This window comes from Vitis riparia, chromosome 4, assembly GCF_004353265.1.
Source record: "Vitis riparia cultivar Riparia Gloire de Montpellier isolate 1030 chromosome 4, EGFV_Vit.rip_1.0, whole genome shotgun sequence".
NCBI lineage: Eukaryota > Viridiplantae > Streptophyta > Magnoliopsida > Vitales > Vitaceae > Vitis > Vitis riparia.
The window spans coordinates 2096665-2114841 of NC_048434.1; the positions used below are offsets into that span (position 1 = coordinate 2096665).

General features: G+C 34.5%; 2 protein-coding genes across 9 annotated transcripts; one reads left to right on the forward strand and one right to left on the reverse strand.

Moving 5' to 3' along the window:
- The first annotated feature begins 807 nt into the window (after positions 1 to 807).
- On the forward strand, positions 808 to 6089 carry LOC117913366 (probable E3 ubiquitin-protein ligase RHG1A). Of its 3 annotated transcripts, none has more exons than XM_034828312.1 (6): positions 808 to 916; positions 2853 to 4082; positions 4197 to 4247; positions 4331 to 4429; positions 4729 to 4932; positions 5722 to 6089. In XM_034828312.1, exons 2-6 carry the CDS (start codon positions 2877 to 2879, stop codon positions 5848 to 5850), a joined length of 1689 nt encoding a protein of 562 aa, XP_034684203.1. In that variant the 5' UTR covers positions 808 to 916; positions 2853 to 2876; the 3' UTR covers positions 5851 to 6089. The 3 variants fall into 3 exon arrangements, with proteins under 3 accessions (XP_034684203.1, XP_034684204.1, XP_034684205.1); XM_034828313.1 differs by lacking the exon at positions 808 to 916 and adding an exon at positions 923 to 1519; XM_034828314.1 differs by lacking the exon at positions 808 to 916 and having other exon boundaries at positions 924 to 4082; positions 4729 to 4893.
- Positions 6090 to 7041: 952 nt separating this feature from the next.
- LOC117913367 lies at positions 7042 to 13549 on the reverse strand. 6 transcript variants are annotated; one of them, XM_034828321.1, is made up of 4 exons: positions 13311 to 13549; positions 11149 to 13065; positions 7872 to 11036; positions 7042 to 7744 (listed from the first exon to the last, which is right to left on the reverse strand). In XM_034828321.1, exon 2 carries the CDS (start codon positions 12627 to 12629, stop codon positions 11406 to 11408), a length of 1224 nt encoding a protein of 407 aa, XP_034684212.1. In that variant the 5' UTR covers positions 12630 to 13065; positions 13311 to 13549; the 3' UTR covers positions 7042 to 7744; positions 7872 to 11036; positions 11149 to 11405. The 6 variants fall into 6 exon arrangements, with proteins under 6 accessions (XP_034684212.1, XP_034684211.1, XP_034684207.1 ...); XM_034828320.1 differs by having other exon boundaries at positions 7872 to 8398; positions 10971 to 13065; XM_034828316.1 differs by having other exon boundaries at positions 7045 to 7744; positions 7872 to 8398; positions 8575 to 13065.
- Between the last annotated feature and the right edge of the window lie 4628 nt (positions 13550 to 18177).

The following is an 18177-nucleotide window of genomic DNA, read 5'->3' on the forward strand; positions in this document are numbered from 1 at the left end:
AATAACTTATATGATAAGTAATATTGTCATAACTTATCGAATAAGCTTTGCTTTTGGATATATTACTCTAATTAAAATATAAGCTAGAGTTATAATTTTAAAATAATAATAATAATATTATAAAAATTTTACTATTTTTTTTATAAGTAGGTAATTAATTTTACTTTAGGGAAAAATGAAAACCCTAATGATGAATCTAAAACCCTAGAAGAATTCAAACTTGTGGGTTAGTTAATAGCTACATTCATTGTTCTAATTGTCTGTGACCTATGCTTCTCATGACTTCCGGAGGAATAAAAATTTAAAATTTAGAGGCAAATATGAAAATAATATTAATAATAATAAAGTGAAAAGTAATATTTATCTCACACACCTTGAGGGCGCGTGGTGGGCACAGCCTTATTGCATTTTTATACTATTTTAATACTAACAAAAATAATAAATTGACCAATCCATTTTTCATATAAATGCTGTAAATTTGTTGAAATCTCTCAAAAACAATTGGGAGAAATAGAATCATCCAAACTTATCAGAGCGTGGGCACAAACACTTCAAGTGCGAGTAGGATTAGAAGCATATGTTTTAATGTTTTTTTAAGAAAAAGAAAAGGGGTAAATTAGAGGTTGGGCGGCTCTCCGCTGGTGGGGTGGGCATATACGAATGTGATAAAAACACTTGACGGTGACATAGTGGTCAACGAAAGCCGTCGATATTTGACCATTTCCGAAATAATAAATCCGACGGCTTGGATCTTACAAAAATCCATTGGCTGGACGGCAAAGGCCTTTGCTCTTCGCGCTCTCTCTCCCTTTCTCTTTACATTGGACTCGTATTCGACTCGGATCTTACACACACGTTTTCTTCTCCCTCTAGAAGTTGTATTTCTCTCTCCTCACGAGACGAAGGAGGAGGAAAGGTACAACCAAAATTCGATCGTTTTTCATTCACTTTTGAATCAATAACTATCCGTTTGCTGGGCTTTTCCATCATTTTAAAACCATTACTTCTGAATTTCTGGGTTTTTAGTGATGTATTTTTTTGAATAACTTTAATGAGTTTTTGGTTATTGGGTATTTTCGGTGGCGTTGTGCTGTGTTGATTGGGTATTGAAAAAATGAAAAATACTTTTTCTTCGATGAGTTGAATTTTCATGGGTTTTCATGATTTAAATCGGATATTTGGGATGGTGGGTTGTGTTTGGTTGCACAGAGAATTGGTTTTCTTTGATTTTCTTTGTGGGTATAGAGCTTTTTGAGGTTTTGATTCGTGGGCAAGACCCCCTTTTTTTTTTATGCTGTTGTTTTTTCGGTGGGAGGGGGATTTTGTGATTGGGTTCATGGAAAATTTCGATGGGTTTTCTTCTTTGGACTCGGGGGATTGTATTTAGGCTTCTGAGGGCTGAATTCACGGGGGAAGCGTTTTCTTTGTACAGAGAAAATACGGAAGATTGTGTGGAGAATAATCCAGTGAAACTTTCTCCTGGAAAAAGGGAAATTAACCCGCCTTTTTTTGGATAAAAGTATAAGTATTTGCCCATATCTTTCTCCTTGGTTTTTGTTTCTTTTTATGGATTGATGACTGCCATGAATATGATATGAGACAGAACAAAAATTTGAGCTTCCGTTGTGGATTATTGATTTTTTTATCACAAAGGTTTTTACTTATTCTCTGTGGTTCTTTCTCTTTCAAAGGATCTTTGATACCCACTGTTTGAACTTTGTGATTCTCAACTTGGTCTGATGGCTTTGTGTTTTTTGGTATGTTGTTTTAATCATGCTCTTTGATAAGGAAGGCTTTTTTTTCATTAAAGGAGCATCAACTTTAATCATGAAAAAGGTTAATGTTCTTTGGTTTGTTTATTTAGTTTGCTTTTGAGAGGGTATTTATTGTTAGAAAAAGAGTTTTTTCTGTTATCTGGTTTTTGCTCTGTTTGGTGATGTTTGTTTAGGTGTTGTTCTGTTATTCAGCTCTGTACTGGGTTTTATGTTTACTTTTTATGTACTTTTTCATTGTAATTCATGGAAAAACACAGTAGAATTGAAACTGTCTATCTGCATATATGAGCTTCAGGAAAATTGGTAAAAGGTCTCTATTGAACTCATAGCTTGAAGGCTAGATCCTTTCAAATAATTTGTAGGAAAAACCTTGCCCTGGTAATAATCCTTGTGTTGTTTTGGTTGTGTATATCCAGTGGTAGCATTTTCTGTCTTTGAGATGCTTTGATCATGTTATTCAATTGATGGAGAACTACAGGGTTCTATATTTGTTCCGAGTCTTTGGCCTTCGGTTGTGGTTTTGCAGTGAGTTTTGTGCAATAGGAGTTCTTCATGCTTGCTGGAAGGATGAAATAATTGTAATGTTTGCGACCAAACTTGAAGTCTATAGAAAAGCCATAAAAATTATGGTTATTGCATCGTTGGTACAACTTGTTTAAAAAGAAGTTTCTTTTGGGCCAGAAGAATGCTTCAAACTTATGCAATCAAGAAGTTCGTTTCTCACAGTGAATGTTTGCCATCATGGCATCTTCATTTCTATTTTCAAATGAGCCAGATTAGTCCCTAGGTTATGGTGTTGTTGTTTCATTTGGGACTAGAGTTCAATCAAGAATAACACAGGATGAGATCTTCACTTTTCAATTTGTATATAGTTCAAAAAATACACCACTAGAACCGCATCCCAGTGTCTCTAATCTGGGTATCTGGTGTGTGGATTTCAAAGTCCAAAATTATTCACATCTTCTTCCGACTGTAGCAGTGGGAAGGCTATAGAATGTTATTTTACTTGCTGAAGTAATAAGTTACTGATGCCTTAACTTAGGAAAAGGGTTTTTTAATAATCTACTAACTTTGCAGGTTGAAAAAGCTAAATCAAGATACATGGATGAATATTCTGGTAAAAGAGCCATTAATGAGCTTGTTGTCTCTAGAAAGGGATCAGGTCTTAGACCAGGTGTTATTTTGAGAGATACAGCCAACAACAGAGATCGGAATGCGCAATTCTGCAACCGACTTGGATGCAGAGGCAGATTGAACTCCATGAAAGGTACCCAACTTGGCAGTTTGGAGAAGCCCAAATCTTCAAGACCTTCATCCTTTACTTCTTCAAGTGGCAAAGAAATAATTGGAAGTTCCTCTAGTACTGGCCCTTCAGTGAGAAAATCCCTTCAGACACCTCGGAAAAAGCTATCTGCTCATCTAGAAACAGATTCATCTGAAACTAGTAGTGTTCCAGATGAGTCAGAAGTCTTAGAGCTCATTCCCCCACCTGGAAAGATTCAGAGAGGGCATCACCCCGAAACAGACTATACTGAGTCTTCCGAAATCACACCTATGGAAGTGGGTAGCTCTAGTATTGCTTCAAATACAAGACCTCGAAGGAATTTTCATCAAAAATCTGGCTTTACTAACCAAGCTACTCTGATGGGTTCCTCTGTTGCATTGGCATCTAAAACTGCTGGTCAAGTAGCAAGACATGGTGCAAACGCAAGCAGGTATGGTTTGAGAAATCTAAGATGCAATTCAATTTCTGATGCAATGCCATCATGTTCATCATCTGAATCAAACCTTACTAGAAAGAAGGACATTGGAAAAAAGAGACTTTCTGAAATAGAAAGCAGTTCCTCTGCTAGAGGCAAGAAGAGTGGTGGGCCATCATCAGAATATGGACGGAATTCTATTTCTAGTTATGGCGTCTCCATTTCTGATTCCAGACGAGCCAGAAATTGGACTCCTAGCAGGGATAACGGTGTTGCATCCGTTAGGACTCGGAGGTCAATCAATGGTAATACTAGGCCATCATCCTCTAATCAAGGAATTCGAAACAATTTATTGCCGACTGAGCCCTCCATTACAGTCCCACAAATGCCCCAACCTGAAATATCTATTGGGGCAAATGATCCCAGCTTGTCACATCAGTTCTCCATAGGATCTCCCTCAAGCTTCCTGAATTCTTACAGTCAATCAGATAGTAGCAGTGAGAATTTACATAGTATTATGCCCATAAGTCCCACAGAAGTTGGTATCTCACGCTCTTCAATGAATCGGGATAGCCTGCGACGCTATAACATGGATGGGATTGCAGAGGTATTTTGTTGATGTAATGTTGTAATTTGCAGTTCCTTTTGTACTATCATACTGAAGGTCTAGCGGGGAAATTGTTTTACAAAGGTAGAAATTTTTTTTATGACATTTGCACAGGTATTATTGGCTCTAGAGAGGATTGAGCAAGATGAAGAACTAACATATGAGGTAGTTAACTTTTTATTCTGGTTTCTGGATTTTTAATTTCTCCCATTTGGAAGTTTGCTTAACTATTCTTTATTGTCCTGCAGCAATTACTTGTTCTGGAGACAAATTTGTTCCTTGGTGGCTTAAGCTTCCATGATCAGCACAGAGACATGAGACTAGATATAGATAACATGTCATATGAGGTTTGTTGTTCTGTTGTGATACGGTTGCAACATGGTTTGCATATAATACTTTCAAAATGTTTTCTTTTAGTTCCTTATTTTGGACTTTTCTTCTTGGCTGGCATGTTCTTTTGGAGTGATGTGTCTCTCAAGTTTCTTCAAATAATTTATTATGATCATAGTTGACATTTCTTTACAAGCAAAAATTGTATAGTTTATAAACAATGAATGTTAGTTGATTGGTTGAAAAAGCAACTTATCTTCTAAGGTAAACATTCTAATCTTCATCCTTACAACTTTCTACTGTTATATTTTTACAGGAATTATTGGCTCTAGAGGAGAAGATGGGTACTGTGAGCACAGCACTTACAGAAGAAGCATTGTCGAAATGCCTTGAGAGAAGCATCTATCACACACTGCCTACAGAACCAGGGACCATGGATTGTGCTGGGGGTGGTGATGATGTCAAATGCAGTATTTGTCAGGTTCATCTACTGCAATCACTCAAGGATTTTTTACTATTGGTACTCGGTTGTTATTGCCTTTTATTATCATTGCAAGTGCAATCAGACTTTTAGGTTTGACTGAAGTTGGACCCAAACAAAAGCCACTCAGCACTAATACCAGCCCAATCTTCATCTATGGCTATTTAAACTTAGCCAGACCTAGTTGAATTTCTTATTTGAGCTTTGTTTGGATTAGGTTGGATCTAGTTATAGTAAGAATAAATTTGAACCAACTATATTTTTCTTTTTTGGGTTGAAAAATGATAGGGAAGTTTGGGTTAGGTAAGTAAAAGGTCTTAAATATGGACACTGATGGGAATAATAAGGAGTTTGGTTGGTTGTGTTGGGCATAGAGGTAGTTATTACAAAGAAATGTTGACATTGGTTTAAACCTGGAAAAATGGAACTTTAGAAGGTTTTTATAACAGTCAGCATGCATTATTTAAGATGAAACAAATTTTTTACGGAACATTTAAGAACCTCCAAAAAGGGCTGGAAAGGGATAGAAAGCAATTGAGGAAATTGCATTTATCCACATCAAGATACCATCTTGATTTAAGGAATACAATAGGGCCCAATGTTTATTTATAATTTAATTCTAGAAAAACCTGGTGATGATCACGAAGGTGTGGACCGCCTTGGTTTGAATAATACAGTGCACATTTATAACCAAACTAAGTTGAGATTGGAAATTTTCTCAGTTTGGATCAAAACAAACAAAGCTGATTTAATATGTTCTTCAGATTTTTCTCACTCCAGTTGCAAGGTATATATCATCTAAAATCCTGTGTATTTCCCTACTTGCAGGAAGAGTACATGGTTGGGGATGAAGTGGGGAAATTGCAATGTGAGCATGGGTATCATGTGGCCTGTATACACCAGTGGCTACGGCTGAAGAATTGGTGCCCTGTCTGCAAGGCTTCAGCTGCACTTTAATCATCTTCCTCATAATTCAGGAAACCAGCTTGGATGGGGGAGATTTGTACAAATATTATGTGGATCCTCCTACTCCCAACATTTTTTATTTTCACTTCTTTATGTACATACCAAATCCCCTTTCTTTCAACCAACCAATAAACCCAAGGCTCTTGGCTGAACAGCTGGGAGCTCCTCATTTACCTTCTATGAACTTTGAAATGAAAAGTACTCACAGAATGGTGCTGTTCTTTTGGACATGTTCTTGTGGAATTTTCTTTCTACCTCTTGCTTTAAGGTCTAGTCTATTGATTTCTTCTGGTTGGGTTTTTTTGTTTGTGGGCTATACTAGATGGTGGTCAAGTAGGCCCCAGAGAGAAGCATGTTTGGTAGCCAAATTGGCCCACCCTGGCTGATAACCTCCAACCTATTGGGGCAGACGGTATGGTCCCTGCTCCCTGAGCTCTTTTACCTTGTCGTTGTCTTTAGCTGGTGGGCCTTCTCATTCGGTTGTTTATGAAGCTCTTCCTGGTATATGTTTTTATATTCTATTTTTATGATTTTAGATACCCATTTCGATTGTGAAAACATGTACCAAGCATTACCAAATCATTAGAGAAGCATTACATTGAGTACCAATTGGATAGTTGGTTCATTTTTTGCAGTGATGCTCTGGTTGACAACTTCCAATGACCTTTACCACTGTTATTCTTTGTATCGCGATGGAGTATGGCAGTCTTGATTCTTCGCTGTTGGGCTCAGAAAATGAAGAGATAGGGCATTTCCTTGGTTAAAATTGGGAAGAAAATTTGACACAATAAACTGATAAACAGAGCCCCACTGTGATAATTGCATGTTGTTATCTGCTCCCATTCTCTCATCTAGGACTCCAAATTTTCCCATTCAAATATAACGCAGAATTCAATTCAATCAACCTTAAAACAATGCTTCCCTCACCTAAATTGAGAAAAATAAAACCCCTTTTGAGTTTTGAAGGAGGATTCACCTTTATTGCATCCAAGTAGCAAAGAACCATTAATACAGAAATGATGATTTTGCCACTGGCGAATAGCTACACTGAGCTAGCCAGCATACAAATATTGAAAGGCCATTATAGCTGCAGTGCAATAAATGGTAAATCCCCATTATGGAAACATTACTTCAGCAGACGGATTTTTGGGTGTCATTTAGTTGGGACTTTTTGACTTCATACCCTCAAGATAATTCAATGGATGTTATAGCCTATTAAGTATACAAGGACTCGATAATGTTTCAGACTTAGAAAATGGAATAACATTGTGGTTCTTACACATCAAATTTACCCCTCATCATAAACTGTACAAAAAGCTCAAGATTTGTTGTGCTGGCAGAAGAGGGCCAACACTTAACATTAGAATTATGAGAAGGTTGATTCAGAGGCATGTATGAGCGCCATCAATCACTTGCTGGGGTACAGTTTCTGTAACAGCAGAATGCAGCTTTTTCATGGTCAAACACACATTTTATCTTTGCAGGGTCAGAGTTTTATCCTAATCAGAGTCATCTGGAACACCATTGCCACAAGTAGGAAACTGGCTGTAGAATGATGCCCACCAACAATTTCCAAGCCTTCAAAACCAGAACAGACTGAGTCAATTATAGCTTGGAGAAAACCAAAATCCATGTGGATGTTTCATTCCATGAATGCATTGATGTAAATTTTCTTCCGTACCAGCACTGGTCAGCCTGCCCCCAAGTTCCAGCAGCATAAGTTGCACTTCCAACTCTAAGCTCAAGCAAATATAGTTAGCAATCCATTCGTCACCCCTGCATAACTTGTTGATCCCACTACCACTTTGCATATAGGAGGGTTTAGATGCCACGTGCCATCCATAAGCTTGTGACAGATTTTCTGAACATCTTGATCCCACTGACCCTGCAAAATTTGATCAGTCAATCCAAGTGCACATCCAATATCTGATTCAACATATTAGCAAATTAGATAGAAACCATCCTTTCATAAGGGAAGAATCAAAGTATAGTGTTGAACAAGTCGGTCTAACCATTGAGTTCTAGGGCAGTGAGGATGTGAACTGCTGCAGTCTACTTCATATGTTTCTTGCATGTCTGCATGTTAGATAATCCAGCAATTTATACAAATGTTCACTGCTTGTTACAAGAGAAGTTCGGCAACTGCATTGGCTTGAGCAAAATGAAACACCCAAGGGAGGACTTCTGGTGAAATTCCAGTGGCTGAACCGCTCAACCTCTTCCATCTTCAACAATTGCCAGCTCGATCTGATATTTTTGATGTAAAGAAACTAGTACATCCATTGATCGCTTTATTTCGGCTTTCCATAGAGCAAATTCACTATCATCCCTAGGTTGCTCGGTGAATCCTCTAGGATGCTCCAATGACCTTGGAAATTGGGTAGTCAGATCAGCCTTTTTCCACAATTACAAATCATCACTATTTTTTGTGGCTATTGATAGATGCTTGATTACAGCATAATCTGCCTTCCTATTTGATCCCCAAGAAGGCTAGGTTGATCTTTGGGCTGCAGATCAGAAATCCAATGCCAGCCTGTACCTTTTCACACAGACAGCCAAAACATCCACATCAGCAAACAAGCACAAAGACAATTTCTACCTGTTGTCACCCACAAGTGCCACTTGCAAATAGAATGCTCTAAGGACAAACAAAGACAAATTTCATAAAAACTGGATTCATTTTGTCATCAACTGTAAAAGATTAAGGTCTCTTACCAAATAGAGAGTTCAAGGTTGACAATGAAGATACACCTATGGCACCGTTTGAAAGGTCAATTTATTTCAAATACCGACCACTCTAGTCCTCTTCTTTCTGTTTCACATTCTCAGAAACAAAGGTGCTAAATGGATGGCTCTACATATCATGGTTACCTGCTGGAACTTGTACTTTTAAATTTATCCATTCAGCAAGCAATAGGCATCAAGTGTGAGCACAAAACATCATGAAAACAACAGAGGCACAGAAAGAAAAGGATATTAATGCAATGGAGGGATTCAGACAGCCCAAACAACAATTAATGAACAAATGAATTGAACATGCTATCCAGATTTGAACTAGAATGTTATGCCATCTCGAACTCCCAAGAGGTATATTGAAAAATACTATAAAACATATGCACACTCAGAGGGGGAGATTCAATGACATTTTGTAATGAATTCTTACACAAAAAAATTAAAAAATAAAACAAAAGAAAGAGAAAGTGAGGCTGAAAAGGAAATGGAGCCGGTAACATAAGAGTGAGGGATATATGATACACTTTTCGATCACAGTATATTAAGGATTAACGAGACAAAGTTCTCTGAATTCATAAAAATGTCAGTAATGTTCGCCTTATTTTATTAAGAGTCTTACTTGATAATATACTGCACTGTATATCAGCATTCATGTTTTCTTTTTTTCATAAAAAGATTTGGTTATCTTCAACGAATACACTAGTCTCAGAAGATTTCATATAATCGCACAAAAGGCATCATATGCAGTTTTCAATAAATATTAATTGTTTTCACCCATTCAAATTTATTCCTGGTTTTTCTCCACTTATTGTAATAATTTCCTAATCAGTTCCTCAATTCCAAATTATCTGTGATGATGAATAATTGTTGAATCCAAAATTCATTCATGGCTTCTACATGCCAAGTTATGCCAGCTGGATGTCTGATATTGCCCAAACATAAAAATCTGGTTTTTAAATAAGCCATAGGTTCCTTACTATTTAAAAAGATGAATCCCACTTTAGACTATTGGAAAGGAAACAATAATTGTTGCCTAGCAATTGCTGAAATGAGAAGCATTCTGTAAGGAACTAGCATCAAGCATCAGCACATGATCCCGTTGTTATTACTTACAAGTAAAAGAACAAATAAATAATTGATCATAGAATTTAACATAGATCCTTCGCATAAAAGGATGAAAATGCAATGGAAACATCTTCAACAGCCAAAACAATGATTAAATGAAATGAAGAAGTAAGCTTGGTTTCTCCATAAAGCTTCCAACAAATCATTTTACAGCTTCTACTCCAAAAAAGCCTGTTATTCAATAAGCACATACACATGAGCACTGAATCATACAAAATAGTTCCTTGAAGAAAGCTATCTACTGATATCCATCCATGGAGATTTTTACACTAACCAGGAATAATAGAAAAAGGCAAAGAACACATTCAAATAACAAGTAAATAAAATCAAGACATAAATCTTTTACTTTTCTCAGAGAGTATTGATTAGTAACAAAGGTTCCTTGTGTGTGTGTGTGTGTGTGTGTGTGAGAGAGAGAGAGAGAGAGAGATATCTACAACTAGAGGTGGCCCCATGAATTTTTATGGGGCTTATTTAAAATAGTAGATCCATGTTCAAATCTACACCCATTGACACAATTTCGAACCTGAGTTGTGAGAAAAGAAAGAATGCTGGTTATTCTCTTCATGCAATCTATGAAGTTAATTTCGTAGTACTATAAAATAAAGTTATAGTATTTCACAGAAAGTTTAGGACTAGGCTTCTACCTATGTTTAGATCTATATAAATGGCTTTGATGAACGTAGGATCCCGTAATTGATGTACAAAAGGTGATGTAAACAAGCACATCAATTGTTCGAGACAATATGATTACCAAATCCCCTTGGGTTCAATTTGTTGAGCTTTGCCACCGGGATGTCTATGGTTTTTCCAATTTCAAACTCTTGCATCAAAATCAGTTCTAGCCTCCTAGATATTTGGAACAACAAATCCCCCTTTTAATTTTGAAAAGAAATTAACAATTACTGGATTTACTGCATCCAAATACCAAAGACTAGCAGTTTCTGAAACAAGAAAATTTTAAAACATAAAAAAAAAAAATTGCAAAATCAATAGTCACAGATAGCAATTCACAACATATTCTAAATTGAGAAATTCCAGAAAAATTATGAGGCATGAGATTCTTCGAGTGATGCACATAAATATATGCTAAATTGCCATGTAAACATGAGTAAGAAATATTACTTCAGCATATATATTTCAGTTGTCATTTAGTTGGGGCATTCAAATTAAAACCATCATGACAATTCATTGGATGTTAATGTGTTATTAATATTGCGATTCAATAAATTCTCAGATTTGAAAATACATACAGAGCAAACTGCAGCTCTTACACAACAGTGTCCCTGCAAAATTTTCTTAGATTTCCCCTTCAGTGGCTGTAAATTACACGAAAAAGCTCAAGTTCTTCAGTGACTGCGGAAGACAGCCAACATGAATGCTAGTCATACAACAGAGAGCAACCAAAAATGAGCATTCTGTTTGAAGTACCCTTTGATTGGCTGCTATAAAAGAATTTCTGATGGATGTGCAAGGAATGCAGCATGTGATCACATATCATTCATGCTCAAGCCCTCATCTCATCTTGCAAGGGTCTAAGCATTATCCAAATAGGAGTCATCTGGCTCAACATGGCCTTGAGAAGTGAAATGGCTGCATCAACAGAGTCCAAACATGGTTATCACATCCTTCAGTGCATAATTAACTGATTTGACCATAGCTTACAAAATAGCTGTTTGTATGGTTTTTTATTCCTCGAACGTCTGCATGCAAATTTTCTCCAGAAGCAATGGCCAGTCTTCTCCAAGTTGCTGTGGATTTAGCTCCATTGCAACCTTGAAATCAAGCAAAGATATTGAGCAAAGGGGTCTCTGTTCCTGAATAACTTCGATGGGCCCACTGCTACTTTGCATATGTAAGTGGTTACTAGGCCACATGCCGTTGACAATCTTATTTTGAATTGGCTGCTTCACAGGGTGATGCTTTTTTGGTTCATTTTTGGACCTTGCTCCCACCAACTCAACACACGACTTGATTAACCGTTTCAAATACACATCCAACATATTATTTAGCATATTAGCACATTCCATTGAAACACCCCCAAGGCCCTGTCCTCCAGCAATCTGCTCCATCCGTTTCCTCAGGATCTCTGTATCGAACAACCCACCACTGTCAAAATAGCTAACCATATTATCATTGCTTGGCACTGACAAAGCTTTCCGGGCCCCACCTATACTAGCTGAGCAAAATGGTATCCCAAGAGGAGCAATAAGACGACTTCTCGAGAATTTCAAGTGGCTGGCTTGCTCCACCTCTTCCCCATCTTCAACAACCGCTAATCCTGTATGATCTTGGCTATGTCTCGGAGTCCCCTTGGGTCGCTGAACAGAAACCTGCCTTTGATTCTCAGGTAGCTCAGCAACTCCTTGAAGTGGCTGCACTGGCCTCTGGTAATCACAAGGAGTCAACTCCCCATTTTCAGTAAGAACTTTACTACCACTATCTTCTACAGGTGCCCATTGAGGCCCATAATCTACCTTCCCATTTGGTCCAAGAGGACTAGGGCGGTCCCGAGGCTTCCGATCACGGATAACAGGCCTACTCTTCCACGATGGAACAGCTCCATTCGACCAAATTGGCGAATTTGGAGTTGGATTTGCAATGACAGCCCTGCTTTGTTCATGCCCATCTTCTACAACAGAATTTGTGGGCCCCGCATCATGAAATGGCGGTGGGGTTTTAGCATGAAAGGCATTCTTTAAGATAGATCGAATAAACTGATTGTGCAGCAACACGTTCTCTCTCCCAAGTACACGAGAACACAACTTATCAAACTCACTCTTACACAGTTTCTGGCTCAACAACCTATTTAGGTAATAGAAATACCGTCTTGCCCTGTCAGCCCCAATTTTCTTCACTATCTGAACCTTCAAATCTGCCACATCAATCCGCGAGCTCTGCTGCGGTTGCATTTCTCATACACAATCCACAAACAAAACCTGGAAACCTGAATTCCAAACTGAAAACACTTAACTCTGCTTCCAAACGACCCCAAATTCCTCTACCCACATACCACACAATGCAGAACCCAATCCCATCCTCCTAAACCCAAAACCTCCCAAATCAAACACACAATAATCGAACAGTTCAAAACCACAAAACCCCAATTCCAACCCGTATCACTGTTATCCTCGTCTTCAAAACGAACCCAAATTCATCAACCCACATACCACACAATGCAAACCCTAAAGATCAGACTCCGTACAGAGCTCGCAAGATCCCAAAACCCTTAAAATCACCAAATTTAAATTCAACTTCCTGATAAATCAAAACCCTAAGTTCACCAAACTTCTCCAAAAACCAAGCTTTTTTTTCCAGAACCAACTGTAAGAACAGTTAATTACCCCTCTGCACAATACAAAATCCCACATTTTTTTTAGAATTCAAGAAGCGTATAGTTCAAAATTACGGAGTAAAAACACTGAGATCAATAGAAGGTTTTCCCAGTACCAGCAAAGCACGAATTGCTAAGAAATCAAAGAACAAAGCAGAACAAAATTTACAAGATCAAAACCAAAACAAAAAACCCAGGAAGAGTAATGATTAGCTCGCTAAGTGTAGGAGAATCATAGTATTTGTGAATCAGCTCTGACCTTGTTCACCAGCTTGAGAACTGCAGAGAAACCAAGCTACAGTTGGAGTTCTTGCGAGCTTACAAAGCCTCTATCCTCTGCTTCACTGCATTCGCTTTCTGGGTTTTGCTAATTTCTGGCGCTTTTTCTCGGGAAAATTGGATTGCACCCTCGATCGCTGCTAATTTGATATTACTTTCTCTTTCTCTCTCTTCCTTCTCTCTCCCTTCTTTCTCGGTCGCTCTCTCAAGCTCTCTCTCTCACCTTGTGTTTTTCATTTTTTTTCTTTTTTTTTTCTCACTTGTTTATTTTTATTATCATTTTTTTTTACTTTTATTTATTTATTATTTTATGGTTTTTGGAGATTGTATATTACCTGCATTGTGACATAAAGGGTGAAATTAGAAATAGAAAAAAAGAAAAAAAAATTGAAACATGAAATTTGAGGATGTATTGGTGGTGGACATCTACTAAAATTTATTTGGAGAATGTAGGGTAATTATTATTGTTTTTTTTTATTGATTTTCATAATTAAATTTTATTGCACCATTTTAGGATAAGATAAATAATATATTTTTTAATTTTTAAGTAAAATATATAATCGATTAAGAATCTATTTGATTGTGATTTTATGATACGTTTGTAATATTTTTAATACTTTAAAATTTTTATCAAAAAAATTGTTTTCAAGTACTAAAAATATTGAAAATATTTTCTAAAATTACTTTCAAATAAATTTTAAAAGTATTTTTCAAAAACACTTTAGGAATAAATAAAAAAAGGTTTTAATGAAAATTAAAACATTTAATAAAATTTTAAATTTTTTGAATAATCACATATGACGCTTCCATGAAGAATTTATAATCTCCTTTAATTAATACTTTTCTTTTCTTTTTTATCTCAATTTTAGCCGGTATATAAAATTAATAATTTTGTCAAATGTATGGAATAATAATTTTTTTAGAAGTCTTTAAAGATTCATGAAAGTATTGATTAATAATTAATGAAGTATATAAGAAAAATAACAAATGAAAATTTATAATATAATATTTAATAATTTTTACAATTTCTATTTTTTCGATTTAATTATTTTTCAATATACGTATTTAAAGTTACTTGTCATTTTTTTTTACACTTAAATTAACCTCGAACTCACTTTTATTTTCATTTTTTGCATATCATATGCAATGCACTACCTCTAAATTAATAAATTATTCATTTATTGATAAAATAATAATTTATTTTGGTCTTAAAATTATTATTTTATTGGGATTTTATTGTATAATATTTTAAATTACAAATGAAATATATATTTGATAATACAATATGTACTACATAAATTTGTAAAATAAAATATTTTTAGACTTTACTTATTAGATAATTAAACTAAATTTAGTAATTAGATTTTTTTCATAACTTTTATAAATTTTTTTTATTCTCAAATTTCTTAAACAAATTTAAAAATAAGAAATCATACTCATGACTAAATTGTTTTTATTCATTTTTATTAAAAATAGCAATATCATTTTATACTAAATCAACATTAGTGCCTCATACATTAATATTAAAAGATTGTGGAAGCTCTTTAAAAAAATCCCCAAAAAAATATTTATTTATTATATAATTATACCAAAGAAGTTTAATGTTCATCAAAATTTGCAAATATGATTGAAAATATTTTCTATTTTTAAAAATAGTAAAAAAAAAAAAAAAAAAAAAAACTATGGCTTCTTTGGCGATAATTTAAAAATAATTCTTAAAAAAAAGTAACTCTTAGAAAATAAAATTATGTTTGATTATTTAAATCTGAAAAATGTTTTTTAAAACTTATTAAACATTGTAGACTTATATATAATGTTTTTTCACAACAATAAAAACAGTTCAAATTTGTTTTGAAAAAACAGTTTGTTTTCAAAACAACTTATCGGGAGAAAAAGGTAAAATAAAATAAAATATTGTAAATGAAAGAAAATAGTTTCCAAGTGCTTTTCCAAATAGGTTACTTTAATGATGTTTTTAGGGAAATTATGTTTTGGTGCTTGATTTTGGGAGTAATGCATCCTTGGTGGCCATTCTAGAGGCCCAATTTTAAAGATAGCCTCTCTCTCCTCAGATTGCCCTTTTAAAGGCCCAACCAGGCCACCACAAAGCTGGCCCATTTAGTTGCCACTGAAGCCCTATGGAGCCTATATATCCAGCAACCCAGTGGGATGTCCACGTAGAAGAAGGCGTGATGATGAATAAAAACATGTGATGGAGGCCTAAATTTGAGTCACTTTGTCTCCATTCATCATCGCATGCAAAATCATCGGAAAGCCCCCATCAACTATAAGCTTTGTAATAATTATTTACAGCTCAAATAATCATTCTCGTCATCTCTTACAACATAAACCTCCATTTTTTTTAATTGAATAAATTAATACTACTATGATGTAGTACATCAATTGTATGACTTAGTACATCACAATTCATCCAACGATATTTCAAAAATTGGAATGGGACCATGGATTTACGTGTTCTGATTGTCGGCTAGTTGAAGCTTCGATTCGGCTTGAACCTTTGGATCACTTGAGAGTTATAGTAGTATTGAACCACTTGAATTAGACGGTAACGCTTCAAATAATAGTTTTTAATTTTTAAAAAGGTCAAAACGATGCAATTTTGTCATTCTTGAATATGAAATGACCTCATTTTAGCCCACTTACTATTGTTTCTTGATCTTGTTTCTTTTTGTTAGCTTTACTCCTTTATTTTATCATCTCAGTGCTTAAAATCATTGTGTTTTGTTGTCATCGTTCTTATTATTGTTACCCATTGATTATAACGACATCAACTATCGTTTCATTGTTATCGGTAAGAAAATAGATTTCAGTTAGTCATTTTCTTTAAAAATCAACATATCAACCCACCACATAAACACGGATTCACAAGCCCACAAAGCAACATTGATTTAGATATTAAAGCGCTCTCCCACGTTTTTGTATCAACACCAAACAACACCGAAGGCCGTAATGAATAATAAATTAATAATGTTGCGTGCAACAATTTATTTAAAATGACATCCCATTGAAAAATACCCAAAAAAGCAAAACCATCATTTTCGGCCTTTTGATTTATCTTCATTATCAATGGATATTTAGTTATTCATGCAATAAAAATGTTATTAGATTTACGATAGTTATGAAATTTATGCAACTTATTTTATATTTGAGTTTTTTATTTGTGAAGTTTCATATATTAGAATTTTAGATGTTTCCTTGATACAAAACTAGCTTTTAAAATTATTGGTTTTTTATTTTTTTTATTTGTATAATTATTTTAAATTTAAATAGTATATAAATTGTATATTTATGATGTTAATGATTCAACTATTAATCCAATCATTAAACTATGAACTGATAATTTTTATGATTTAATGACTTGTTGGCTTTTTAAAAACACCAGTAACAATTACATTTGTTAGTTTATGCATGACTATATATATATATATATATATATATACACACACACGTGCTACTTTAATATTCACACAAGCAAAAACAATACCGATACAAACAAACTACCGATCTAGTCATTCAATTGTGAACTAATAATTTTTATGGTTCAATGATTTGTTTGATTCTAAAAACATTGGTAATAATTACATTTGTTAGCCTATTCATGACCATACACATACACTACTATAATATTAATACAAGCAAAATCAATACCAATACAAACAAACTACTGGTCCAATCATTCAAATGTAAACCGATAATTTTTTTGATTCAATTACCTGTTTGATTCTAAAAACATTGGGAACAATTACATTTGTTAGCCTATTTATGACTATACACACACACTACTTCGATGTTAAAAATAAAAATAAAAATCAATACCAATACAAACAAAGAATGATTCAATTGCTTGATTGGTGATTGCTTATTACTCTCATTTACAATAGAATTCCTTCTTTTGGGCTCTGGTATACCATTCCATGTAATGATTTCTCTAGTTAGATCCTCTCATTGAGTATTCTTGTTGACTGTTCTATAGGCCCATTTGAATAAATTATACCCACTTAAATAACTTTTGTTTGTGAAATATAGTTTGCCTAAGTTTCTAATTCACTATGATATTTTCAATGTTGTCATCCATTTGTAATAGTAACTCATAATCTTCATTCTCATGTAGTTGTTCTCACCAACCCCATCATTGAATCTCGAGTTATTTGATGTCATTGTACCTGTATTTTTCATATATTCATTAGTAAGTCTGTGACCTAATCAAATTTCAAACATTAACATATAAAAAACATAACAATTGATAGTATAACAAATATTAGACCTCATTATTACAAGTGATGAAGTTAGAGCATTAGTTCAGTTCAAAATAACACTTATACACACTTTTAAATGTCTTTATATGTACGATAAAATTATAAATTAATACTACTATATTGTATACAAATATGACTTACTAGTTAATTCTTAATTCATAAATGGTTTGGAAAGTACATAACTACTTATACTAAAAAAGAAGTTTAACTCCTAGATAAAAAAATATGTTAACATGAAAAGACATAATTACTAGTTATATCATTTATAATTGTGTGAATCCCCGAGACATTTTTTGACCTAATTATAGACTTTATTGAAATAGGTAAACCAAAAGGCTCTCCCTCTAATATTCATATATGAAAATTTCATCTTATGCAACTTAAACAAAAACACCAAAATATCAGTTGACATAGATGTGTAATATAAAATTTCAAACTTCTTAATACTTTAATTAATGATTCAATCTTAGAGGAAGATATGAAAAAATAAAAACCCGAAAGCTCTTATTTGTGATGATAATACAAAAATATCAAATCGTCGCTTTCATGTTTTTATTTTATATCATTGAC